Genomic DNA, 27,044 nt, shown 5'->3' with positions numbered 1-27,044 from the left:
ATTGACGCAATTTAATTAAAAATTTTTAGATTATTTTTGAAATCAAAAACTGAGGTTTAAACGCATTTAAAATCCGTTCTATTACCCTCAGCCTTAGCAACGCATGTGACAACGGGTAACACAACGGTAATGCCACATGCGTGGATATTATGCGCGTTCACCGTAGAATTCTCAAAACGTCAGTTGCGCGTTTGAAAGAACTGGAATAAACTTGACGTCAATAAAAGCTTGCGTCTGATGTAGTTTACTTGAAAACAACAAACGACAGACGAAAAATGCTTGCAAGTGCAGAAATAACGAAACTTTATATGATAAAAGACTCTTAGAGTATCAAACAAACAATAAAAAGGTCAGTAAATCTTTTTAGAAGTAGCGAGGAGTTTGAAAGCTTTCTAAACGTGAACGTAAAGATGATCGACGTTTTTTTTTTTTTTTTTGCTGACTTAATTTAAGGTCAAGATCTAGTAAATAACTTGAGACTAATTTTTTTGTGCTAGATCCATTATGACGTCATAATCAAATTCAACTTTCTTTTTTTCGTACTTTACGGCTTTAGCAGAATTATGTAGAAAATAGGGTATTTTCATGACGTTCAATTTGAAATCATGTGAAAAATAAACCGGATACCTATATTAAATTGGATATTGGTTTAAAGAAGAGGCCATGAACATACTAATTACCGTTTTCTGTGAGACTGTAGGCAATCTGGATACATTTCCTTTGTCGAATATGAAAAAAACTCCTATATGCATGACTGGTTTTCTTAATTTTTCATTGAAAATGACAGTTTAAAAAACAGTTTTTCATCTTGTTTATCTACAAATTATTCCCCGAAACACCTTATTTGACCAAGCTAAAGTTGTAAAGCATCAATAAAGGAATTTATTTCTCAAATTTGATAAATTTGTAGGCACCTTTCATTTACTAGATCTTGACCTAAGAAGACATTCAGTATAATAAAATATTTTCCCCTCGGAAAACCATTGTCAACCTCTGCTGACGCGTCGGTTGACAATGGTTTTCCTTGTGGTGTCAATTTCAACTGTTACCCTCCAAAACAGGCACCATTTATATAATATCTATTTATATGTCGTTTCGATATGTCCCATTAAACGTGAAAAAAATTACAAGACAAAGTATTACAGTTTTGTTCACATCTGAATAATGTACTAAAACACTTGATTAGTAACCTAACAATAGAACTTTCTGATTATGATGGTGATGTCACCTTTTCTATCATCAGATTGTCTTACCTATCTTTCATTACTTAGATAACAATTTACCCTTACCTTATTCCCTACAAAAAGGGTTCATATCTCCCATTTGAGTCGATATGCAAAAGCATTTTCTACGTATTTACATTTTTAAAAAATGCTTCTGAAGTAAATGTATTGCGAAGTCTTTGGTCGATGCAATGATCCCATCCGCCTTATCCCATTTACCACTAGGACATTTTCAAACTTAGTTTGAATACTATTTGCAACTCATAATTTCGCTTATATTTCTCTATGGTTGCACAAATAAAATGAAGAAAATGTAAGCTAGGTATTTTTTAAACGAGAAAAGAAGTATCTACCGTGTAATTTTATTTTAAAATCTACAAGGATGGAAAAATATTTAAAAAGTTGAGCATTAATCATTTGATTTAGGATTTCTGTTTGCTTCATAAAATAAATATATACATGTATAATAAAATTATGTTTAAATTGTTTTAAAATCCCAAAGGACTGTCACAACCAGAAAGAAAATTCAAATCATATCCTAGAGCAAAAATAATTTCAAATTAAAGCCTCTGGAGTGGTTGAGAAAATATAGTAACAAATGTCTCTTTTAGATGAGGAAGCACATTCTATAAGGAACTTTTTGTGAGTAATATAAACGAATCTTGAATTAGAAATATTCAAGAATCAAATAAATGAGGTCTTCCGAAACATTTTTATATATATTTATAAATATGTAAAAATATATCTAAAGTCATATGGGGATGTTATCAAGAAAATAAACCCCAAGGCTGACAATTTTAAAATGCTAAAAGTTTATGTCATTAAAAATTCCTGATTGTTGTTTAAAATAGATTATCTCACTGATAAATCCTCTGCTGCATAGATCATTAGTCACACAACAATTCTCAATTATGTCTAAATGAAAATCCCACGGATTAGAAGAATCTTTAAAAATTAATTTAATTTCATTTTTAGTTAATCGAACTATACCAAATGACATGACGTTGCGATTTTTCTAGACATATAATGTTGTGTTCTTTTTTTCCTTTTTTTGATATCAATTACGAAAAGATGTAGCTCGGGTTCTTACGCTCTGATTTTCCCGTATACCTTTTATTCCTTTATTAACTGAGTGATTGGAATCTTCAGCATGACGGTTATTGACAATACACCAATACAGCGGCGTAATGTAAATTTGACGACTCGGTATGATAAAAGGACTGACATTAGTTGTAACAGTATCCCCTCGATAAATGTCCTTAAATGTTGTAGTGTGAAATACTTTTAACATTGAAAAGCAAATGAGTTTTTGTAAATAGATGAATGTATGTGATATGTTAATAAGAAAGGTGACGATTGATAACATTAGAATAGGGATATATGATGAATTTGATAAAACTGACGATCTACAAGAAAGAGAGGTTAATCCGTAAATTGCTTAGGACAACTTTTTAATCCCTTATAAGACATCAAATGAAAGCATTTAATAGTAATACAGAGAATTCAACTCATACAAAGGAACTGTTTGATGTCTCAGTTAATCCTTATTTCATTAATTTACTAAAATGACTATTCTACGTATTAAAGTTCATTGGCCTTAACACCAACTTTATAATATTCTATCCCTTGTTCTCTTTTACGCAGCATAAAATGTGGCAAGAAAATAATGATCACCCATGTTTCCTAAAAGTAAAAAAAAACATTAAAAAAACAATGGTTGCTTCAAATAGATTGCTTCATTATCTTAAAATTATATAACATATCTTTATTCATGTGTCAAAGAAATTGGAGTTAAGTTTTCTTTTTTAAGAAAATGAAGCAAATAGAGAAAAGAAATGGTATTCAAATTCAATACTTCTTTAAACAATACAAATTTTGAAGCATAGCAAGTTTAATTTACGCATACATCTAAAATATCAGAGACGAAATCAGGTGCCATGGAGAAGTGAGCATCCTCTCCCGACCGTTCAAACCCACCATTTCCTTCATGATCGCAAAAAACGGAAAAATCCGTATACAATTCAGTGAGTAAATAATTACCTAACCATTAGTATGAAAAATATCACTCAGCTTTTGGCTTGATGATAGATTGTATATGTTGAAAAGGTCATCGCATAGACCATACAAATTACGAAATGATGACTTTAAACGAGACTGTTGATATTCTTGTTTCATCAATCTGTTAGTCAATAATTTACATGTACCTCGTTTTCAAAATTGTTCATGCGTAGAGCATGTTCTTGCGCATCGATATATGAGATATATAAACCCCGTATTTAGGTAATTTGAAGGTATATTAGTGCAAAAGTAAGGGACGTTGACGTTTAAAAAGTTAAAGTTACCATGTTTGTCATTAGGCTTTATCATTAGATTACCATTTAGGTCTTTTCTGGTAAAATATCCAAATATGAAACAGATGTGTCAGACTTTGTGATATGATAATTTAACTAAAGCTCATCGGGGTATAATGACGATTGCTAAATGACGCTACATTGTCGATATATCTAAATTTTGAAATGAAGTCTAAATTAAGTGTACTTTCTTTTCACGTAAATGATTTTGAACAACTTCTGCGTCCTTTGAATAAAAAAATTTAGCTAATAACATGGATTGTGGTGCGAAGGGTTTTTCCTTTAGTACTGTTAATAATTTAGATCGAGGAAGGCTACTTCAGATAAGGAGATTTTAAAGGAATTTTAATACCTCGTTTAAAATCAAAACCTAATTTTATGTTCGTTTTCATAACATTCGATGGATTAAGAATACTTTGATTTCGTCTAATAATTTATTTTCAAATTTACTTCTTTTTAGATGCAAATGAACTCATAATGATTGCCGAGTAGATACGTCATAATTAGGTTGGTGAATTCTTCTAGTGTGGCGATGGACAAGACCCAACGTTGTGTATTTCTGAAAGGCATTGTGATTATTTCATAAGAATGTAAAGGCAATATTGAAAATAAGGAGATCCGTATCTCATTTTTTTTCATGGAATGCTACAATATCTAAGATTTTATGGCTAATGGGTCATAAGCTTTGGATCCGCCTTCATATTAAATGAGGCCTGAAAAATAGAGTTGATGATGCTTCTTAATTCATTTTGCAAAATGAATATAAGTCTGGGTTCATAGAATGAAAACTTCATTGAACAGGTTGACAGTTCGCTGAAGGTAGGTTTGCCTAAACTCCCATTTTTCTACATTTCAAAGAATTACAGGTTCTATTTTGATTTCTTTTTTTACCTTTTGTTCACATAAATTTAAAAAAAAACAACTCACTACTCAATGGCCGTAAGTGCCGACTAAAAATAATTGCAACTCTACACATGCAAGTAATTCACGAGATAGAGTTGCATAACATAAAAACAAGTCGCGGGTAAGAGATGAGTACCCTTTAATACTATAGAAAGTATGGTACTCTCATGTTTTGCTATGAGAAACACAAAATTCGCACAAATGGCACTATGTAAAAAGATTGTGTGAAATTCTCATTAGATTTTATTCTGTGGTATAAGAGGAGTACCTCAAAGCGTGATAGACTCATGGATGGAAGTACAGACAGACGGACATCCTGATCACTATATATCTTACCACTTTTCAGGCAGGGGTATAATAATACCGTGCCCTTTATTTTTTGAAGGAATCATAAGTTGAAAACTGGTAGAAATATAACTGAATTAGTTAATCTGATAATTAAAGATAATTTATGTTTAATGCTATTTTTTTAAAAGCAAGAGTAGTGTGTATGTATTTATTTTACATCTAGAGTATCTATGTCAATGTGTGTTTTAATATTTAAAAAAAATATTGGACAAAAAAATTTGGAAACCAGTTGAGAAGGTAGGTCAGAAATTCATAAAAAATTCGAACACATTAAAATTGTTGGTTATGATAATGAAGTGAATGAAAATGGGTCACCCATGAACAAAAGATAATTGAAATTGCAGCCGGGGATGCGTTTAGATTCATAACTTCAAATTGCTTGAATGGATTAAGAAGAACCGGGGTAAACGAATGTTCAGCGAAATACTGAGTAATCAGCTAATATTTCAAAGGTATGTTAGCTGTGCATCGTAGTTAGTTAAACTCGATACGAAAATTTATTTTGCGATAATTATTCAGCTTACCAAATGGAAATTAATTAAACAAGATGTGAAAAAATTATCCATTTATTTGTTAGTTACCAATGTATGGCATTTCATGTCAATTTTGACTCATGGTTTTCATACTAATTGTTAGTCCATTATTTATACACTCAATGACGACGGATTTTCCCGTTATTTCCCGATCAAGGCAATGAGCACACGGCGGGTGTGACCGTTTGTCATAGGATGCTCACTCCTTCATGGCACCTGATCCCACCTCTGATGTTTTAGAGGTCCGTGTTTGCTCTGCTCCTATTTTGTATTGTTTTTTGGACTTTGAAATTAAATATTGTTCGTTATCACCATATCCTTGAGAAAAACTATATAAACCTAAACACATAATTTTTAAAAAGAAAAATTCGCTGGCTTTTCTTGATTTTTGTTTAAGTGAAGGACGCTAAAATTGATTGTTTTCCTGAGGATATTTAAAATAATGATTTGAACTGGTAAAATATACAAAAACAATTCGAGTCTTTTTCGTTAAAAAGTTTATATTCAACTCTAAAGCCATAAATATTGTCTATCTATTGAATTTCCCCAATTATTATGTTTTTATCATTTGTTTCATGGTTATTTCCATTCTTATGTCGAAACAAAATATATCGGTGAGGTTGAAATAAAAAGATACCACAGAGTTTGATAAATATTTTTCATATTAAGATACATGTATTTTACTTGAAAAATGCATTAATGGAAATCTAGCAACCAAGCTTAATGATAAACGCGATGACTTGAACTTTTCAAATGTCAACTTCCCTAGCTTACGTATGTAGCAATATACCTTAATTACCAGCAAACGGAAATTTTATCTCTCAGTTGATTCGATACGCCAGAGCATCGATACGAATAACAATTTATAAAAGAAGGTAAATTATTGACAAACAAGTTGCTGTAATAAGAATATAAGCTGTCTCGTTTAAATATATTATTTCCTGAGTTTTCTACAAGGGTTAGAGTCAGAGGAATGTCAGATTAGTTCCTATATCCCTTCAGCTCCGTTAGAAATATGTATATTGAACATAGATTACTGTTCAGATGAAATGTACATGTATGGAGATAAAGAACATTATTCAAGGTCATAAGTCCATTAACAATACAGCTTTTGAGCAGATCAAATAAGGACCTTCAAAACATGGGAGGTGGGATCAGGTGCAATGAAGGAATGAACAATTCCTGCCAATAATTCAAATCCGCCGTGTGCTCCTTGTCATTATCGGGAAATGCCAGAACATCCGTCGATAATTCAGTGTGCAAATAATGGCCTTCACCGGAAGTAAAAAAAACCCAGACTTACAGCCCCTATATGTATAAAGAAAAAGTCAGTTATCATTTGACTTCAGGAGGTTGGCTCCTGATATCAAAAGTATTGTGGATTTTTTGTCAAGTATATTTTTAGAATCTACACATATAGCTTGATAAAATATCTAAACAAAACATTGATGTCTGTGCGCTTCTTTTAGCGTTACGGAGCAATAGATATGACCTTTTTGCACTTATGGACTTTTTATCTTGAATACTGTTCGATATCTTCATATGTTTCAGTGTAATTATGTTTAACATATAATTCAATTTTTCTTTTCATATTTTTTATCTAAATGAATAATTGGACCAAATAAGTTTTTCTTTTCATCTTATGTAGTCATATTAAATATTGTGACAACAAAATTAGTTTCAACTACTTTGCAAAGTATATCATTTGACTTTTCTGCACTCAGAAAATGTAAATTTTCTTGAGTTAGAAATCTAGAAAGCAATAAAATCATTTGAAAGTAATGACATATTTCCCGTATTTAAGGAGAATGGTTAAAATTATTTTATATACATGTATTCAGAATGTATTCAGAATATACATGTATGTATTCAGAAAATGAAATAAAAAGTTTGTGTTTGTAATGTTAATTCTTAGATATTAAAAAATAATGCTATCTTAAAGCTTCAATTGGGAATTTTTGCTACAAAGACTTTCATCATTTATTTGATATATTTGCCAAATATGATGATTGAATTCATGACAGTTAATTTAATATATAATTTAGGACCAGCATAGGACATCTCACTGCACAAAATACTCTATGTGCAGCCTTCATGTAAAAATAGGAATTTATCATTATCATTTATGACTACGATCAGAATCACTTATACATGTATAACTTTGATTAGCCTGTCGATATGCAATATTATAGTTTGCAGTTAAGTGTAAAGTTTTACATTGCGTCACGATATTTTTCGTCAGTTGCATCCAGCATTAACAATTCAAGTGATTGGTCAACTCAAATTATCAAAATTGACACAGAAAATAGTCTATTGCACGAGCAACCAATCAGAGGTAAGAAGAAAGTTCCAGTGGAAAAGCTTGCGGTTAGGAGGCGTGTACAATCTACCTTGAGCGCAGCTGTCAACTAGATCGTGACGTAAAGTGATACTTTACACTTAACTGCAAACTATAATATAACTTCTTTTGGTACTGTATTTACTCAAACTTTTGTGTAAATTGGTGTTTAAACATATGTTTTTGTTCGCGAAAAATAGTTATGCCAAAATTATTGGTATACCTTTGCAAGCAAAACTCCAAATTTCACACCGGCTAAAGAAACCACCATACGGTAACTACATGTAGTATTACTTTATGAAATTGCCAAGTTCCCATGCCATATCGGCAAAATTTTACTCTAACAGGTATCCTAAAATTATGTGCGTTTTTTTTCATGAAAGATAAGACTTCTTTTAGAAAAATCACAAGCATAAAAATTAAATGAATGAACAGAGGGATATTGCAATGTACACCTTAAGTTCTTCTTTTTTATTATTTCTGAACATGAATGTAATATACCAACTTTGTTCCAATGATTTGATAACAAAACAACTTTTCATTAATTCATATTTCACACCGATTGTTATACCATTTTATGTACAATTTGTCAACTTATTACACCCCTTCAAGGTCAAAATGGAAAGCTGACGTTGAATTGGACGGGTCACAAGGGGAATGTTTACTCCCCCCAACACTTATTTGATACCACTCCATGTGGTTCCTCGGCTCCCTGTTTAAAAATATATTTAATTATTGCAAGGGACTTGAGTGCCCTTAGGAAATTCGACTTCTATGGCATGAATTGAGATGAAAATCAAATTTCAAATTCAATAGATATTATAAATATTCATTAAAAATAAATAACTTTCATTGCCAGTTGACGATAAGATAGATATGCTAAGACACCTTCATTACACCATTATCCTGTCGCTCCTTTAAACATCAATTTCACGGTGAAGTGAGCAATATCAGTCGAAAGGATTTATTTTTTTAAAATTCTGAATGGTCCATTAATAATTGTGATGTAAAGTATAATAGTAATCTTTATTACACAATCTGTGGTGATACCAAGTGGGTAAAAGGAATGACAGTTTTTCACATTAAAACAGAGTATTTTCTTCCCAAAATTCCTTTAAATTAATATTTTTTCAAGATTTGTTTGCTTTTCTTATACCTGCTTCAAAATACAAAAGACTATATCTTCCCTATTATTAGAGAAATGTGCATCGATCAAATATTCCAATATTATATTTCAGAGAGTATTTCTCAATTTGATAGCTGCAATAATGAATGCCTCCCTTTTGGGGAGAAGGCTACAGATTTTTAGGCTTTCTGTTATGGTGCAAGTACGATAGTGAATCACTCTCGCAAAGTTTTCGCGTTAAGTTATCAGTAAATTGCTATTTTGTTATCATTTCTTACCTGAACTTCAAAAATGTAGATATGCAAGACATAAATCAAATCAAAAATACACATTAAAAACCATATATATGTTATTTTTGTCTATGAAAATATCACGCCTTGAATTTATCCGCCAGGTTTACTAACCTTGATCAATTTATGTTTTATTAGCTAGATGATAAGATTGCTAAAATCGAATAACGGTTATTTTTCACATATGGTTATAACTATATATCACAACATTTTGCAATCGCTGGAAAGACAAATATTTAACATCATTTAGATTATTTAATTTCAGATGACTGCCAAAACGCTCTTGAAAACATTTTTTTTGCTGTTTGTTGGCTTGATTGTCACGGTAATATTATATATATATTAAAAATAACATTCAAAGATTCCTTTGCACATGTTAAGCTTAGTTCTAAATATCATGGGAAACAAAGCTATTGGAATATATTAGATTAAAACAATTTTTTGGAATATTTTTAGATTTGATAAAGAGATGACATTCAGTTAACTATGATATAGACGACAATTATTTCTTAACAAAAATTGCCTGGTCTTTGTTCTTTTTAGCTTAGTACTTCGCCATTGATCTACAGATGTTTAGTGATAATGGACAGTAGCGACAACAATTGTGCAGTTTACGACAGAATGTCTAAACTAAAGGTGTCATCGCTAGGTACATGTGATCATGACGATGTCAAGGAATGGGCCTTCCGACTGCTACTGACAACGTCCTTATTTCTTGCTTTCGTCACAGTTTTTCTTATCATCATTAGAGGTTTCATTCTCTTTTCCACTTCAAGCTCATTATCATATCCAACAACAATTTTATTTGTCTGTGTAAGTCTAAATCACCTTTGTTGTTATTTTTGCTTACCGAAAAATTAAGATTTATTATGACAGTAATTCCTATCGATATAAACCAAGACCATGTCTTTTGTACATACAGATGTTTCTTGTCATGGCGTCATTGACCATTTCGACTTCTTTTTATTACAACAACCTCTATGAAGCAAGAAACAAAGCTGTGGTAAGATTAAACATCGTCTTGTTGTATATGGCATACAAATTGAAGGATTTGGTCAATTCTTGAGTTGTTATTAATTATTAAGTCGTAATTTTAAAAAAAAAGTTGTAATTAAAGCGATCTATATAAAGTCGTTTGGACGATTGAGACACATATTTTTGATCACTAAATTATTTCTAGAACTTCAACACTCTGAAGATAGCCATGAAATCATCTCTTGACACGAATTTCGTCAGTGATGACATCAGCAGTGCAAATGTGACGTCGAACGAATGGAACATGTTCTTTATCGACGTAAGATATTATTGATTATTGAGATACCAAAGAATTTGATAGTTGTAAATCAATGTTTATATGTATGTTTGTTGAATTTTTATTCAACATCTTTTATATAAAGCAATATATATTTTTGCTTTATAGCATCACAACATTGAAAATATTGAATTTATGAACACCTGGGGAGTAGATAAGAGGGTTGCGTTTAATTCACTTTTGATTAAGATTAAGGCAAAGATAGTTTATCTCTGTTTCATCTTATCAAAACATTGGTGTATTACCTAAGAATGTGATATCATATGGATATGTTAATTAAAGCACTAAACATATTTTACTTATAATTCCTATAATACTTTTATTATCTTAAACCAAGATAGAAGATGAAATATGTGAAAGAATTTATTAATGTCTATTTTTCTGCCAAAAATTGTGCTTATATTACATATTGCAAAACTGGCTACTTATGCTGCAGTACTATATGTTTACATTTAAAAATCAATATGTAGCGAATACAGCGTATTGTGAATAACACCTACATGTAGACGTCTTAATAGAGTTTTTGTGTTGTTAAGTTCGAGTGTTGTGCTGTGAATGCAGTCACCGGACCTACAAATGATTTCGATACCAGTCCTTGGTGCACCACAAGTGGTTCTTGTCAACGGACAGATTCTCAGATCCCTAAAGCATGTTGTATTGGTGTAACTAAGGACGACTACCAATCAGCACCGGCTTCTTGTCATGGCAGCGCCGCCGATAAATTTAATACAAAGGTAAACAATGAAACAGAGAGAGAGAGAGAGAGAGAGAGAGAGAGAGAGGTGGGGGGTACTCAATGCCATTTCTCTGATATTATTAACGTATAATTATATTAGGGTTGTCTGGAAGCTATACAGGAGAAACTAACGGAGAATAGAAATCAACGAGATGTAGATATAGACCATGTTCTAAGTGAAGGATTCCGTGTTGTACTGATGATGGTAAAATCTTACATAAATTACTCTCTAAAGTTTACATACCCTAATTAAACAGGAACATTAGTTTTTTTCAGAAATGATACAATGTATTCAAATCAAATACACACCAAGATTGATCATATTTATCAATTGTTTGTGTGATAATACTTTTAAAGCATTTCAATTTTGTTTCTAAATGTTTTAATATTTGTTGTTAAATCTAAGCTGTTGATATTTTTTCGTTTTACAGGCTGTATGTGCAATCATATCTGTTTTTGAAATATTTGCCAATTGTTGTGGATATCGAGTAACAGAAAAACAAAAGATCAACCCTCATTCCTGAGAATGTTGAAGTAACCATAACAAATGCTATTCCTATAAATACTGCCAGTAATTATTTTAATCCTCTCATTGTTAATGTATAATGTACGTCATCTCATCTGTTAGCAATACGTTTGCTTATATATTTTGCATTAGAATCTCTTTGCGTTCTGATATCAATCCGAATATGAAATTGTATTTTTGGTTCAGTCGTTATATTTTTAAACTTTATGAAAAAATTAGACTCTGTTTTTGTGAAGCAATTCTGCGTCCAGTTGACCTCTAATATAAACAAACACGATGATATGTGTAATGAAAGTATGAAAAAATAAAGTACATGAAAGCTGAAATTCTTTATATGTTACAAACATTTGATTGTACACACAAGTACTCTGAAGTACTTGAAAAAGACATTAATGGTAATCTAACAACCCAAGCTATATGATAAACGTGATGACTTTAAGTTTTCTATCATCAACTTCCCTTACTTATGTAGCAATATACCTTCATCATCTGCATACGGAGTTTATGTATCTCAGTTAATTTGATACGAAAGAGCATGCTCTAGGTATGAACAATTTATAAAACAAGGTAAATTATTGACAAACAAGTTAATGACACAAGAGTATCGGCAGTTTAGTTTAAAGTCATTCTTTTGTAAGTTCTATGGTCAATACAATGACCTTGTCAGGAAATACAATTTATCACTGAGTCAAATGCTGACTGACGTTTTTCATACCAATTGTTAGTCCATTATTTAGACACAGAATTGACGACGGATTTTTTTCCCGTTATTTCCTGATCAGGACAAGGAGCACACGGCGGGTGTGACCGGTCGGCAAGGAATGCTTACTCCTCCATGGCACCTGATCCCACCTCTGATGTTTTGGGGGTTCGTGTTTGCTCTGTTCCTATTATGTATTGTTTTATGGACTTTGATATTGAATATAGTTCGTTACCTTATTTTACCGAAAAATATTTGTAAAGTTTCGTTTTTAAATAGGAATATCTTGCGGCACCTTAGATTTACCAGAGCTTGACCTAAAATGTTAAAAAAGGTCTGTGAAAGAAATTCAAATCATAAATGCAAAAACAAATTAATGATTTGTACACTTAAAAACAGTTTAAAACAATTTTTTCTGCACAAGGAAAAGCAAAAAAAAAAAAAAAAAAAAAAAAAAAACTAATAATAATATGAATCTAGGTCAATCGAATCGATTATTACATAACACATGTTGTTTTTCAATGGTGGACAAGGAATGCATTATGGTGTATCGTTATTTGTCTAATCGGCTGTACAACCATAATTGAGTACTATATGAGAAATTTTAGACTTAAGACTAATGTTCTTTCAAACAATGAATGTTGATAAGGCTGAAGTCATTCAAGTAGGCATTTTGTGACATTGAATAGGAGAGGGAAGTTATACCTGCATTAAAATTTAAAGGTTATTGAGAAACCTGCAAAACAGGATAATATTCTGCATGTTCTTTCTGCGTCTTAAAATCATTCCGATTTCCAGAGGTAAGTATAGTCTTTAAATTTACGATTTAAACAAGTTTTAGCAGTGTGCACGTGTTTTGTAAAATCAATACAAAACACAATTTTACTTGGTGATTTTTTTCATATAAACAATTTTTCGAACCAAGGTATTTTCGAAGTTAAGTATTTAGGATTTTCCTCTACAATACTAATTTGTGGGGGTAACAGCGGGTAACACATGTCTACACGGGATGCATACTCCTCCTTGACATCTGATTGAACCTCTGGAATAGAATACAAAAGTCCATAGTGCTCGTGTTGTTACCTTTATGCCCTGTTCACATATTTGTTTTGTCTGTAGATTATTTTGTAGATAAATCACTGTTCGTTGTTTTCGCCTTTTTCAGATTGTGCAACAAATTAAATTTGAATATGATTTAATGTATTGAATAATTGGAATCCTTGACTAGAAGAAATGTACTCATTTGTTCAATTGAATACTAAGCTGCATAGCAAAATTACCATAGATTCTTTCATTGTTGTATTTAATACATTTGGACAAAAAATAGACACATAGTTCATTTTCCTACCCAATAAAAACCAGCTAATAAGAATATTATTTATGTCTTCTTTGTTAATTATATAAATTGCGACGTTAGATAAATTGACCTTGAAAAACGGCATTTAAATATGCATTTTCATTCATTATAGATAGGATCTCCAATGAGTTGTGTGTATTTTTATCTCTGAGCCTTGGAGAAGGGATAAAGCACACAACGATTTGGATGAAAATCAAAATCCTCTACAAGTCATTGGAGATTCGTTTACCCATATTTTATCAACTAGAATCACAGCTGTGGGATACGAAAAATATCCAAAAGGTTCATATCCACTGGATAAAGGAGTAAACATGGGAGAGACTGACATATGTGTTTAAATGAAATACGCCCAAGTACGATACCATGACAGACATTTAAATACAGGAAAATATTTACCTCAAATGAATGGCAAAAACGAACAAATGAACTTCCTTATAAAAAATGCATTTGTTTAAAGGTTCAGTTATCTAAATAAATTGAATGAATGAATGTATTTAAAAAAAAACATTCGTGCATTGATTTTACAATTGTTTCCTTTTGATAAACAGTATTTCAACTTTAAAATCGTCATTTTTCTATACTTACAAGTTTGTAAAATATATCCCTATGAATATAATTTTCGCTGTGAAGAAAAGCAAGGAATCAATCATATCCCATTTTGTGTGGTGGAGACCTGTCCTTTTAAGAGAGTATCTCAGGAGATGGAGACAATCGAAGAACTGCCTAAAAGACTTTAATCTAAGTTTACAGCACTCGAAAAGCAGTAGGTTTCGTCCTTATATGGCTGGAATTAAATATTCATAATCGGACGTAAAATATGAATAGGAACCTATTTAAGAAAACAAAAATCCGTAAAATATTGTTTCTGAAGATAAACGAAAAAGGTAAAGATAAAGAAGATTTTTTGGCACAGGCTTTGTGACCACAAATTCTCGGACAAAAATGTTCTCAACTCAATTATTTTCTTAGAAGTTTATTGTTTTATGGTCACAATTAAAGGCCTGGCCTCGATCCGATTTAAAACATTTATTCATCTTCAGAAACACGCCTTTCATTATGTAATTGAATATTTTGGATCAAAGATTGTGCTCTATATATGTATTATTGAAAAAAAATATGTTGACTTTTGGCTATTTTTCAAATAAATTACGGGGTAAGGTAAAGATGACGCATTTAATTAGTGATAATACATTAACTGAAGAGAAAATTATGTCATGTTCAATGTATACAAAATCATGTTAAAATTGAAATAAACTTATTTTTGTAAGTAGCATATTTTAGTTTAAAACTGGCTTTCCTAAATGCAACTCCAAGGTCAAAAGGTCAAATTATTTGTTTGTACATATATACAAAGGAAGATCTTGTCACAAGGAATATACACTGTACCCGTGATACATGCAAACCCTAGTACTATCAGTTCAAAAGTTATGGTCAAGGTTAAAGTTTTAAAAAGTGGGCCAAACTCTAAAGTCATGGCAAGGAGGTTTAATATTCTTATACCCATTGAAATGCCTTGTCACAGTGCAGTGAATTAATAAAAGCCTTGGACTAAACTATTCAAAAGATGTGGCCAAACTATAGTTCCTCAAATATTGGTAAAAATGGGTCAAACTCCAAAGTCAAGCGGTAAAATTTGGTGGTACACGAAGAAAGGAATTGTCACCATGAATACACCTATGAAATAACGCAACAGGTTAAAATTTTTACGGACAAACAGACGAACATATAAGCATACAATAGACAAATATAAGTACAGACTGACGGACAGGGCAAAAACTATATACCCCCGAATCTTCGATATTTGGGTCATAAGTTTTTATCAGACATATCCTATCCATCCTTTGGTAGAGTATAACGCTTAAATAGAAAATAACTCTGAATGAAGTTCAAAGGTTCAATTATACAAATTTGTCGAAGAGATAACTCTGACCTCTAAAACATTAGAGGTGGGATCAGGTGCTTTTGAGAAGTATCCCTGTAGACCTGACACACCAACCGTACTTGTCTTTCCAGCAAACGTAAAAAAGTTAATTCAGCGTAAAAATAATGACTAGCTTTTAACAATTTGTTTGAAATTAGCCAGTTGACTGTATTTCCTATATGTTACATGCTAACTCATTGACCAATCATGAATTTACAAAATAATGACTTTACTCGAGACTGATTATAGTACTGTTTTATCAATATATATTTCAATAGATTACGTACAGATCGAATAAACTGGGAGGCATAAGGTTCATTTGTGATTGATAATGGTAAATTGCTACAAAGCTGAGGAAATTTTACAATTGAAAAAATTGTTGTTAAATTGACAAATTTTCTAATACAAAATCCAGATATGAAACAGAGGTGTAAGAGTTTTGGTGTCTTTATTTGTTGTGAAATGGAAACTTTTTTAATCCTGAAGATTAGTGTAACATAAATATAAAAATATATATAAAAAACCCAAAGGTTGTTATAATATAGTTTTGTTGAAATCATATTATCAAAAAGGTAAGTAGGTTTTGTGTGGATATTAAAATAAAAATGTAAGAATGTGAAGATTAATACTCTACGTTAAGAAAGATATATTCATTTTTTAAAATATGAAATCTTCAGGGTAAAGTCAACTAATATCAAACCATAATTCTAGGGAAAATAATGGAAGCATTAGTGATATAGCTAGCTGATGAAAAAATAGAAAAACTGCAAGGATAACACTTTTACACGAAAATAAGTAAAATTTAAAAATAACTCTGTTGTTTATATGAAATATATGGAGAAAACAAGCAGTATTCAAGCTCCATTAAACAATACAAAATTGAAGCAGAGCAAACACGGACCCCCAAAACACTAGAGGTGGGATCAGGTGCCATGGAGGTGTAAGCATCCTCTGCTGATCGATTATATCCTCCATCTACCCCTTTCCATGATCGAAAAAAAACGGGAAAAATCCGTAGATAATTTAGTGTGTTTATAATGGCCTAATAATTAATATGAAAAAGGTCAATCAGCATTTGGTTTAATGATACATTTTGTATTTGATGACAAGGTCACTGAATCGACCATAGAGCTTATGAAATGGTGACCTAAAAACAAACTGTTGATATTCTTGTTTCAGCAATTTGTTTTTCAATAGTTTATATCGTTTTAAGAATTGTACATGTGTAAACCATGCTCTTGCATATTTTAAAAGTAACTGGGAGATACATGTTTAAGCTCCATATAGGGCCATTAGGGCATATCGCTGCATAAGTCTCAGAAAATATATAAGGCTGATGATTGAAAAGTTAAAGCCATTACGTTTATGATAAAGATATATCAATTGATGTAACAGAAAAGCTAATTTTAAAAAGTTAGGTGCAAATGAAATGCTAAAATTAAACATGAGGGGCTATGAACATTTGATAAATCTGCTATTCAAAAAAAATATTTTATCCAAATGAAAATACTCTGTACTGATTTATCATATTATCAAATCCAATAAAGTCTATCGATTGATTACGTACCAACCTGTATATTTAAATTCAGATACAAATCAAAATGATATTTTTAATATATGGGTACTTTTGATTAAATCATAAAAGCTAAGTATACCGACAAAACTAAAACAATGTATTAATTTCCAAAGTAAAAGGTCAGAAAATTTTGAAATCATATTCTTTTAATGCTTAAGGTCAACAGCTTGAAAAACAAAGATTACTTCTGGTTATATGATGGCAAACCGGGATCTGCTGCAGACATTCCCATGCTGTGTCTTTATTGCTGGAGTTTTTGTATCGGTTAGTATTGCAAACATATTTTAATTAAGAAATCAGTTAGTGTATAAGCTTTATAAATTATTTAAATCCATGTCTTAGAGGATATTAGTGCTTTGTCAATTTGTTTCGAATTTTTTTCATTTCGAGACTCAAAATATTTGGCATTTCAGAGGATTTACTGTTCAAATTTTAGAGTTAAAAATTTTCATACTAACACAAATTGGAATAAAAAAGAATTGAAGTCATTTCCATGTATAGACTGATTTCACATTTATACACACAAATAAATGTTCAGACTAACCAGACTGTCATACACATGAAAACAAAACAAATCAAATTGATGAAATGTTTTTCTTAAACACTTTTAAATTTGCAATTTTCATTCCTGATTTTATAACACAAACGAAATGGAAAATTAAAAGCTCTATTTTATCGAAAAAAGGGGCTTAGAAAAATACAAAACTAGCACGTACTACAGATCATATAAGTCGTTTAGGCTTAAACAGTATCAAAAGAAAATTTTTGTACTGTATTTTCTTATATACAAAATACTTCTTACACAATAAATATGTTTTTTTTCGGTTAAATTTTTTGTTAACATACGTGTAAGTGTGTTTTTGCTTGTTTACATTAATACAAATATATGTGTCGAAATATGATATTCTTAGTTGCATTTTAAAGATTGCCAGAAAAATAAGCCATCATATATAATGCCTATTTTAAGTTATTTACAAGAAGGGTAAATAATAAAAGTACTGTGATGCGTCTGAAATAACTCAGCGTGAAAATTTACTCATAGTTCAAGAAGATTGGACATCGTTTAAAGTCTCATAAAGGTTATATACTCTTGTTTGATACCTTAAATAATTACCGAGTTAATATGCAGGTTCAATAATTTTCAGTATGTTACAACCCCATTAATCTGCAAAAGCCTTGATTTGAGGAATGATCAAGGAAACCAGTGCTCCGTTCATAACAGACTAGTGAAACTGAAGGTGCCACCACCAGAGGACTGTCCTGATGATGAAGTGATGGATCTGGCCCTGTACCTTATAGTGATTGCGTCCATTTTCCTCTTTCTTGTTATATTTTTTCTTTGCATCTGGTGGATTGTCATAATAAGCTCAAAAAGGAACCAAAAAGCAGAAATTGGAATTTTAAGCGTATGTGCCTTAAATCTTACATATGTTGTGAGATACATATTCGAAACCTTCCTGGCCTTTTGTCATAATTATTTTTTTTACGTACATTATATCATGCATGTTATATTTTGAATAGAATTTTGTTAAAAGATATATTCAAATTTGTTAATATCACGATATCTATCAATCTAACTCAAAATCTAAAACTTTGAAAATTGGAATGAGGTCAAACTTAAGTAACTTTTCAACAATGAACGTGAAAGTATCGACACTTATATCTCTGTAAAACGTGCAAAACGAAATATAATAGATATTTAGAATGAGAATTTTCTCACTATTGTATATGATAAATTGACATAATAGTTTGATTTGGTTTAAACAAGAATGATTTCAAAAGTTTGGAAATCTTCACTAAAAAGTGGGAAAGAGATGACATCGTGGAACATCATAGAGCAGGGACAGGAGGAAGAAATAAGTTTAAAAAACCGATTATTTTTCGATAGACATCATACGCAAAAGAATCTGACAAACTAACGTCTGCTGCTGAAACAATTGTTAATGATACTATAAATGCCAAGTTGTAAAATATTTTGTAATTGGGTTCGGCGTCAGACTGTGAATGGAATGTGTAGGGAAAGTGTTTTGAGAAACTCATTCTCCATGGTAGAACATTTTAATTTTAACACTAGTTTCCATCAAATAAAATAATACAACGCACATCAAGAAAATATATTGTCCGTGCACGGTCGTCATGTAATTCAACCCAATAACTGTCTTCAAAATGAATGAACATTGTATAAATTAAGGATGTTTTTTAATACAGATTTTCCTTGCTAGTACTTTAGCTGTTGTTGGATTCATGATCTTTTGCTATAGTTCTTTAGACACTGTCCAAGGAAAAAATGAAGAAATGGTAAATATATATTTTTTTAACCTTTTATGTTAAATCTAGATGTCAAACTATGAATTGATTAACTTCAGCTCTAATAGAAATTTTCTAATCATCAATGTTCGTGGGGAACCAATGTTCGTGGATTTCGCGGGGGACCCTTATCCACGAATTTACACCCCCACGAACATTTATTTTGTAAACATTGGTATTTATTAAATCTTCTACATAATTGATTTACCCACGAAATTACGTCCCCACGAACCAACAAAATTTTGCTTACCCACGAACATTGACCCCCACGAATTAAAATGATTCCACAGTAAGTGAAATAATTTGTTTTGTTTATATAATATTCCTTTAGAAATGTATTGAGGATATATGTTTACTAAATTATCCACTTCATCTCAGAATTTCGAAACTCTGCACACAAACATGAAATCATCCTTAACGGGCAATTTTGTGAGTGATAATATAAAGAGTGAAAATGAAACATCAAACCAATGGAGTAGGATGTTAATAGAAGTAAGTATATGTATATATAGGGGAGGCAAAACTTGTATGAAGAAAGTAACGAAAGATAGAAACTATAAAGTTCATCAACGGAATTAGTATGATTAGTATGATGTTTATTTGAGTAAGTGAAAGACGAAATCTAAATGAATAGGAAAAAGAGATAACAAAAAGTATATAAACTACATGTATTAAATGCTTTCTTCTCTGGTAGAAGAGAAATGCTTTGAACATCATGACAGCTAGTAACATGGATGTTTTACTTATAATAACATTGTGTTGTAAGTAGAAGAATGAAATATTGGTATGTTACATGTAAGATAATGAGCAGTATTCGTGTTCAAAAATCCAACATTACAAAATAGGAGCAGAGCAGACACGGACCTCCAAAACATCAGAGGTGGGATTGGCTGTTTGGAATTCCCCTCTAAATATATCACTCATAAAAAGTAAAATGTTCGAACTCCAAGATCAAATTGTTTGGTATCAAGACAAAGTCTTGTTTCAATAAAATTTGAAAGCCCTATTACTAACTGTTTAAATATTACGACCAAGATTAAAGATTCTATTACAGTTTGGGTCCTACTAAAAGGCCAAAATCAAAATTTCAAAATTGTTAGTATCATGACGAAAATCTTATCACAAGGAATATATGAATAAAATATGAAATCCCTAGTTTTCATTATTTCTATCATTAATATGATGGTGCATGTGCTTGTTTTTCAGTACAAATGTTGCGGTGTAAATACTGTCTTCGGGACAACTAATGATTTTGACACGACTCCCTGGTGTACAACTAATGGTTCCTGTCAGCTAACAAATTCTCAGATTCCAAAGTCCTGCTGTCTCGGAGTCATTTCGGAGGACCTCCAGTCAGCTCATGACGACTGTCATGCCAAAGTCACCCAGAAAACATATAACGAAAAGGTAAACTATTCATATACTTAAGAACCACATCCTCAATTAAAAGAAAGAAAATGTTGGATCATCATTTATAATCAAATATAAAACAAGAAAAAAAAAGAGGCCCAGGGGCCCCATCGCTCATCGGAGCACATCAGTTAGGAAAAAGCACAAATCAGAACAGAATTGAAAAGTTTACTGAAGGCAGGGTTGGTGGGGGAGGGGACTTTAATTCTAATTCTACTTAAGAATGCCTCCATATCAATTCTGCATATAACTTCTTGAGAAAGTTCTTGCGAAAAAGATTTTTATAGATTTTTTTTTAATTTTGTTTGTATCTATTACTTTGTAATAATTTGAATTTGACTCCCCGTTGTTTCCCTCCCTACCCCAAAGGGTACTAATGATTTGAACAAATTTAAGTCTTCAATACATGAGGATGCTTACATGTCAATATGACTTAACTTAGCTCTTCTGTTATTGAGATTTTTCCCTTTATTTTCCTATGTAACACTTTGATCCAACATTAAGACCCTTCCCTATCCCTGGAGGTTATGATTTGTACAAACTTAATTCTACTCTACCTGAGGATGCTTCCATATAAATATCACTAATCATGGCTTTGCTATTCATTAGAAAAATATTTTTAAAAATATATTTTATTGTTAAACTTGGATCCTCCATTATGGCCCAACCCTATCCCTAGGGTCCATGATTTGAACAAACTAGAATCCACAGTACCTGAGGATGCTTTCATATAAATATCACTAATCATGGCTATGTACTAGCTGTGGATGAATCAACGTGAGTCATATTTCCTGCTCCCATGGATCTTGAGAAGATGTTCAAAGTTTTTTCCTAAATATTCCTATGTAAAATTTTGTTCAGCCATTCCGGACCCACCCTACCCCCGGGGACCATGATTTGAACGAACTTGAATGTACACTACCTGGGGACGATTTAATATCAGTTTCATTTTCCTGTCCCCATGATTTTTTTAGAAGATTTTTAAAGATTTTACCTAAATATTCCTATGTAAAACTTTGATCGGTCATTGTGGCCCCACCCTACCCCCGGAGGCCATGATTTAAACAAACTTGAATGTACACTATCTGAGGATGATTCAACGTGAGTTTCATCTTTCCTGTCCCAATGGTTCTTGAGAAAAAGATTTTTAAAGATTTTTCCTAAATATCCCTATGTAAAACTTTGATCAGTCATCGTGGCACCACCCTACCCCGGGGGCCATGATTAAAACAAACTTGAATGTACACTTTATGAGGATGATTCCAAATGACTTTCATCTTTACTGGCCCAGTGGTTCTTGAGAAGAAGTTTTAATTAATTTTTAAATAATTCATTATTATCTCCCCTTGGAAGAGGGGGTGGCCCCTTCATTTGAACAAACTTGAATTCCCTTTACCCACGGATACTTTGTATCAAGTTTGGTTGAAATTGGTGTGGCGGTTCTTGAGAAGAAGATGAAAATGTGAAAAGTTTATTACAACAACAACGACGACGCCAATGACAACGACGACGGAAAACGGACAAATTTTGATCAGAAAAGCTCATTTGAGTCTTCGGCTCAGGTGAGAGATAAAAATATATAAATAACATTTTTTTGCCTCCAACATTACCCTCGGTCATTTTGTTCCTGTCTTACGGACAAAGGTAGATTTCTGAAATTGTCTGCTGCCACATGTATTGTTGAAACACAGCTGAGTTTCCAATGTCCCGTTTCATTGATGCCATGAAGATCAAGATTAATTCTGATATTAATTCACCCTTTTTATCAAAAATCTTAAACCCGTAGATTTTGAATAATTCACTGTCTTGTCCGAAAGATAAAAAAAATTATAAAATTTGGATAATAGTTTTTTATTATTATCATTACTGTTTTGTCTTTATTACCCTTGGACAAATAGTTTTTAAAAGTCATTTTCTTATGAATGAGCCAAGACATTCATTGTCTTATGATATTTCTTTACCCTTTATGATAATAAAAAAACATAAAAATAACAAACATTGATAAAGCTCAAAAGGATATTCACACAATACCACTCTGAAGCAGAGAAAAGGGAAACTCTAAAACATCAATGGTGAGATCAGGTGCCATGGAGGATTGAACATCCCCTGCCGACCTGTTTCACCCGCAGTGTGCTCCTTGTCTCGGACGAAATATAGCAGAAAAATCCGTGATCAATTCAGTGCTTAAATATATGTAATCGACTAACAGTTAGTATGAAAAACATAAGTCTATATTTGACTTAATGATAAATTATATTTGCTGTCATTATATCGACTGTTTCATCAACTTTTATGTTAAAAACATATATAATTATAATATAGATATCAAATCCGTATGCATGTAATACGGTTACTATGTATATTTCTGTAAGATATATTAACATTTGAAAAGTCTTTATGCATATTATAAAAATTGATAACCATTAATGTCTTTTTCTGTTAAAATATCCAAAAGTGAAACCGTTTCCGGTAGCTCAGTCGGTAGAATGCTCGCGTCGTGATCAGTAGATCGTGATCTCGAATCTCTGTCTAAGTCTTTAAAATATGGGTAGCAACTCTTCCTTCGCCATGCATGCACTCGACACTTTGAAGTCATGAGACCTTAAAAACCGAGGTCCCGTGTCAGCGGCAGGCGTTAGAAAAATACAGACTCCTCGCTGCTCAATGACCATGAGTGTCGAGTAAAGGTCAAAATTTGAAGTCTTTCACCGGCATACGGTGACGTCTCCATATGAGTGAAAAATTCTCAAGAGAGACGTTAAACAATATACAATCAATCAATAATCCAAAAGTGAAGGTTTTTTTTCAAGAGTCTTTATATTATCTTTTATTTCAAGTTCAAGCCTTTTAACCACAAATTTAAAATTCGGTGATAATTACTTTTCCTCCGTATGAGAATCCAAGATGGACATGGCAAGGTTATACGGATCCCATAAATGTTCTTGCTCAAAAACAAAAAAAAAATTGTTCTTAATCATTTTCATGTATCATTTGTTAAACCTTTAAGATACAAAAATGTGGTATGTCTAATTATTTGATATTTTTGTCTAAGTTAGAATTTATTTCTTACTTTTCTTCAAATCAGTCTTTATACATGTATGATTCGGAAGCAAAAAAATATCTTCCGTTTAATATATAACATAACTTTATTAATATAAAAATGGATTAATGCTTAATGATTATTTGATAATGATTAATATTCGTTATCTCCATGTGTTTCATATCATAACTTTCATGTACACATGCATGGTTAAAATATACATTCCATTTTATGTAGGGGTGCTTTTTGACAGTTAAAGAGAAGTTACTTGAAAAGAAAGAGCAACAGAGACTGAAAATAAAGGGGGTTCTTGAGGAGGAAATAAAAGTGTTCCCCATAATGGTAAGTCTGCTGTCTATAAAAATCTGTCGTGAAGAAATTTATGAATGCCAATAACAAATAATTTATCATATTTCGAATAGAGTATCAGAATCATGGCTTTTTAAGCAGATGTAGACGTACTAAGTACTTTGTCAGAATGAAATTCGGGGTTATTTTTTGTTAAAAAATATTGTAAACTCATGTAGTTTAAAGGCAATATACTTATTGATTTATCCATTCAATTTCACTAATCGGTGTCATAAAATAATTAGAAAGACTGCAATACATGTATGTTATGTTCCCAGCTGGCAAGACTGAGAACTATATCGCCTTCATCCGTAATGTTCATCAAAATCATTCTTCATTATCAATTCAGAATATGCATTTTAAGTATGATAGACAATTAGATATTTCACAGTGCTCTGTGTCTTTGCCTCATTATGAAAGATGTGAATAATATTGACACAGACAAAGATACAGAGAATGAGTAAAACATACGAGGTTTCATTTCTTCTTCATAATGTTTCACAAATAATATTGAAATATTTGTTATATTTTAGGGAATATGTGTACTTTTGCAAATTTTTGGTATAATTCGGAGTGCTTGCAAAATCGGGGAAGAAGACGAAGAAGACGAAGAAGACAGCGAACATGCAAACAGAAGGAATCAAACAGAAGACTCCAATAACACAAACGGCATTATGATTAGCCCTTTGTAGCTTTTTATCAAACTTACATATAAAAGTATTTAACCCTATCTCATATTTCGGACTGATTGAAATTCTAATCGATAGATATCACACTTTTCATTTGATAATTTGTTTTTAAAAAATCGCAAATCCAAAAAGGACTTCGAATCAGGTTTTTGAATCAACGTCCAATATCAAACAAAGGTTTCATGACTCTGAAGACGTTCATATAAAACCAGGAATAAGAAAAAGGCAGATGCAGTTCAGTTTAATAAGTAATCATATTTCAAAATCATAATATATATTGTAAAAACCAAACATAAGTTTTACACACTATTAAAAAAAGCATGCTGTGTAATGTGCATATGTATTAATCATGCTTAAAAGAAACATATTAAAAGCAATAAGAAAACATTGATGTAATCATCAATTGTCGCCCGGGAAAAAGATAAAGAAAACAATGGAAATGAGTCTTGATCAACAAACCGCTTCGATACGTGTGAGAAAGGAATGCGTCTAAATAATGGAGACGATAGTCGAGAATATTTTAAAAACTGATAGTCGCATGAAAATCGAACAAAAACGATACCCTTTCAAATTCTATCAATTACTCAAGTACATGTAACTGTGGACTGCATTAAATATACATTAAAATCAGAAACATGCATCACCTGTTTTAAAAAATATATTTCACACTACTGTGATATCAATATTTCTGAATCACCATTCTATGTGAGAAATTTAAATTGCTGTTTGTTAAATTATCACACTTTTTATTTCTTTTGTTCTGTAGCAGTCCAATTTTGAAGGATATCAGCATTGAGACAGTCTGATATTACTATTAATATCAGACTGCTCACTAATATCGGACGGCTACAGGTAAATTTTTAGACTGCAAGAACAAAAAGCAATGTTTTAACAAGCTCGTTGAACCTCACATTAAGCAAGAGGGAACTTAATTATATTCCAAATGATATCAAGAACTTTTTTCTTATTTTGTATGGTTTTATGGACTTTGAGACTGAATACTGTTCGTTATCTCCATATCCTTCTTCTATATCTTTTGTATCATTTTTGCCCTGTATATAAAGTCTTTCAGATTATGATAATTGCAAAACCATAAAACACGAAATGCATTTGTAAATGAACTTTTGAAACATTGAAGGTAAGAAACAAGGACAAATTCTGGCAATCTAATAATCATGTTTACGGAATATTCCACCTGTAACTTGTATTGTGTACTCATTATTTGATGCTGTTGTTGATTAAATACATAAACACTTCGCTAAAAATGATTCATTGTTTTAATATGCAGGCCATTCTGTTTTTTCACTATTCATTTTCAATGAACACAGTATTCTATAAATTTAATATCAAAAGGAACACACGTCATCTAAAAAACACTTAATTTAAGTCACAGAAAACCTTGTCTTGTACTCAATCAAGCTGGTAATGTTCAAATTCTGTACTACGAACAAATATTCACCAAGTGCACCCCATTACTAGTGGGCTTATTTTTGTATTTGGTTGGAGCAGAATATATCTCAAATCTGATACATGGCTTTCAACTCGACATTTAGATATATCGACGACGATTCTTCGGTTAATATGGTTATTTTCATTTTTATGTCCATACGATATACCCCGGTGAACTTGAAAAAAGGTACTATAGAGTCTGAAATATTTGTTTCATATTTGGATCCTTTTATACCCGAGAAATCAAATGATATCGAAAAAAAATATAAATTGTTACACAATCACCTCAAAGTTAGATAAAACAGGAAAAAGAATTTGTTGTAAAACCAGCTATTACACATCTTCTATTCTATCGTCAACGTTCTTCATATATTTACCACCTGCATATGGAGCAGATAAGATTTCAAAGACCATGCACTACGTAAAAATAATTTCTAGAACTTGGTAGGCCACTAAGTTGATGGAACAGGTTATTGAAGAACTCCCTCAAAAGTCCACATTTAGCAAATCTATGGTAGATACTATTTACATTGAACTTTTTGAATCTACGATCAGCTGAGC

General features: G+C 31.5%; 2 protein-coding genes and 1 long non-coding RNA gene across 4 annotated transcripts; all 3 read left to right on the top strand.

Annotated features, from left to right (window-relative positions):
- Window positions 1-9,385: 9,385 nt before the first annotated feature.
- LOC134247475 (uncharacterized) lies at window positions 9,386-10,115 on the top strand. The gene is made up of 3 exons (XR_009987862.1): window positions 9,386-9,437; window positions 9,656-9,925; window positions 10,035-10,115. It is a non-coding gene; the product is annotated as an uncharacterized LOC134247475 (long non-coding RNA).
- Window positions 10,116-10,297: 182 nt separating this feature from the next.
- On the top strand, window positions 10,298-12,005 carry LOC134247474 (uncharacterized). The gene is made up of 4 exons (XM_062729830.1): window positions 10,298-10,406; window positions 10,961-11,158; window positions 11,261-11,365; window positions 11,592-12,005. The coding sequence occupies exons 1-4, from the start codon at window positions 10,317-10,319 to the stop codon at window positions 11,682-11,684; spliced, it is 486 nt and encodes a 161-aa protein (XP_062585814.1). The 5' UTR covers window positions 10,298-10,316; the 3' UTR covers window positions 11,685-12,005.
- Window positions 12,006-12,906: 901 nt separating this feature from the next.
- LOC134247477 (uncharacterized) lies at window positions 12,907-26,257 on the top strand. 2 transcript variants are annotated; one of them, XM_062729832.1, is made up of 8 exons: window positions 12,907-13,186; window positions 17,399-17,504; window positions 18,386-18,646; window positions 19,449-19,538; window positions 19,926-20,039; window positions 20,754-20,954; window positions 24,235-24,339; window positions 24,879-26,256. In XM_062729832.1, the coding sequence occupies exons 2-8, from the start codon at window positions 17,436-17,438 to the stop codon at window positions 25,035-25,037; spliced, it is 999 nt and encodes a 332-aa protein (XP_062585816.1). In that variant the 5' UTR covers window positions 12,907-13,186; window positions 17,399-17,435; the 3' UTR covers window positions 25,038-26,256. The 2 variants fall into 2 exon arrangements, with proteins under 2 accessions (XP_062585816.1, XP_062585817.1); XM_062729833.1 differs by lacking the exon at window positions 17,399-17,504 and having other exon boundaries at window positions 24,879-26,257.
- Window positions 26,258-27,044: the final 787 nt, after the last annotated feature.

The sequence above is a fragment of the Saccostrea cucullata genome, unplaced genomic scaffold (genome assembly GCF_032062105.1).
Source record: "Saccostrea cucullata isolate Sc308-1 unplaced genomic scaffold, CSIRO_AGI_Scuc_v1 ctg2038, whole genome shotgun sequence".
NCBI classification, from domain to species: domain Eukaryota; kingdom Metazoa; phylum Mollusca; class Bivalvia; order Ostreida; family Ostreidae; genus Saccostrea; species Saccostrea cuccullata.
Note: the sequence above shows the minus strand (reverse complement) of the source record. Positions and strands in the feature narration are given on the sequence as shown.

Bases quoted from the DNA above. Each gene is read 5' to 3' on its own strand.
- LOC134247477 (XM_062729832.1), top strand. From the start codon at position 17,436: ATGATGGCAAACCGGGATCTGCTGCAGACATTCCCATGCTGTGTCTTT. The intron at 19,539-19,925 runs GTAAATATATAT...ACTTCATCTCAG, and splicing joins AAGGAAAAAATGAAGAAATG to AATTTCGAAACTCTGCACAC. The intron at 20,955-24,234 runs GTAAACTATTCA...CATTTTATGTAG, and splicing joins AGAAAACATATAACGAAAAG to GGGTGCTTTTTGACAGTTAA.
- LOC134247474 (XM_062729830.1), top strand. From the start codon at position 10,317: ATGAAATCATCTCTTGACACGAATTTCGTCAGTGATGACATCAGCAGT. The intron at 10,407-10,960 runs GTAAGATATTAT...TGTGTTGTTAAG, and splicing joins GGAACATGTTCTTTATCGAC to TTCGAGTGTTGTGCTGTGAA. The intron at 11,366-11,591 runs GTAAAATCTTAC...TTCGTTTTACAG, and splicing joins TCCGTGTTGTACTGATGATG to GCTGTATGTGCAATCATATC.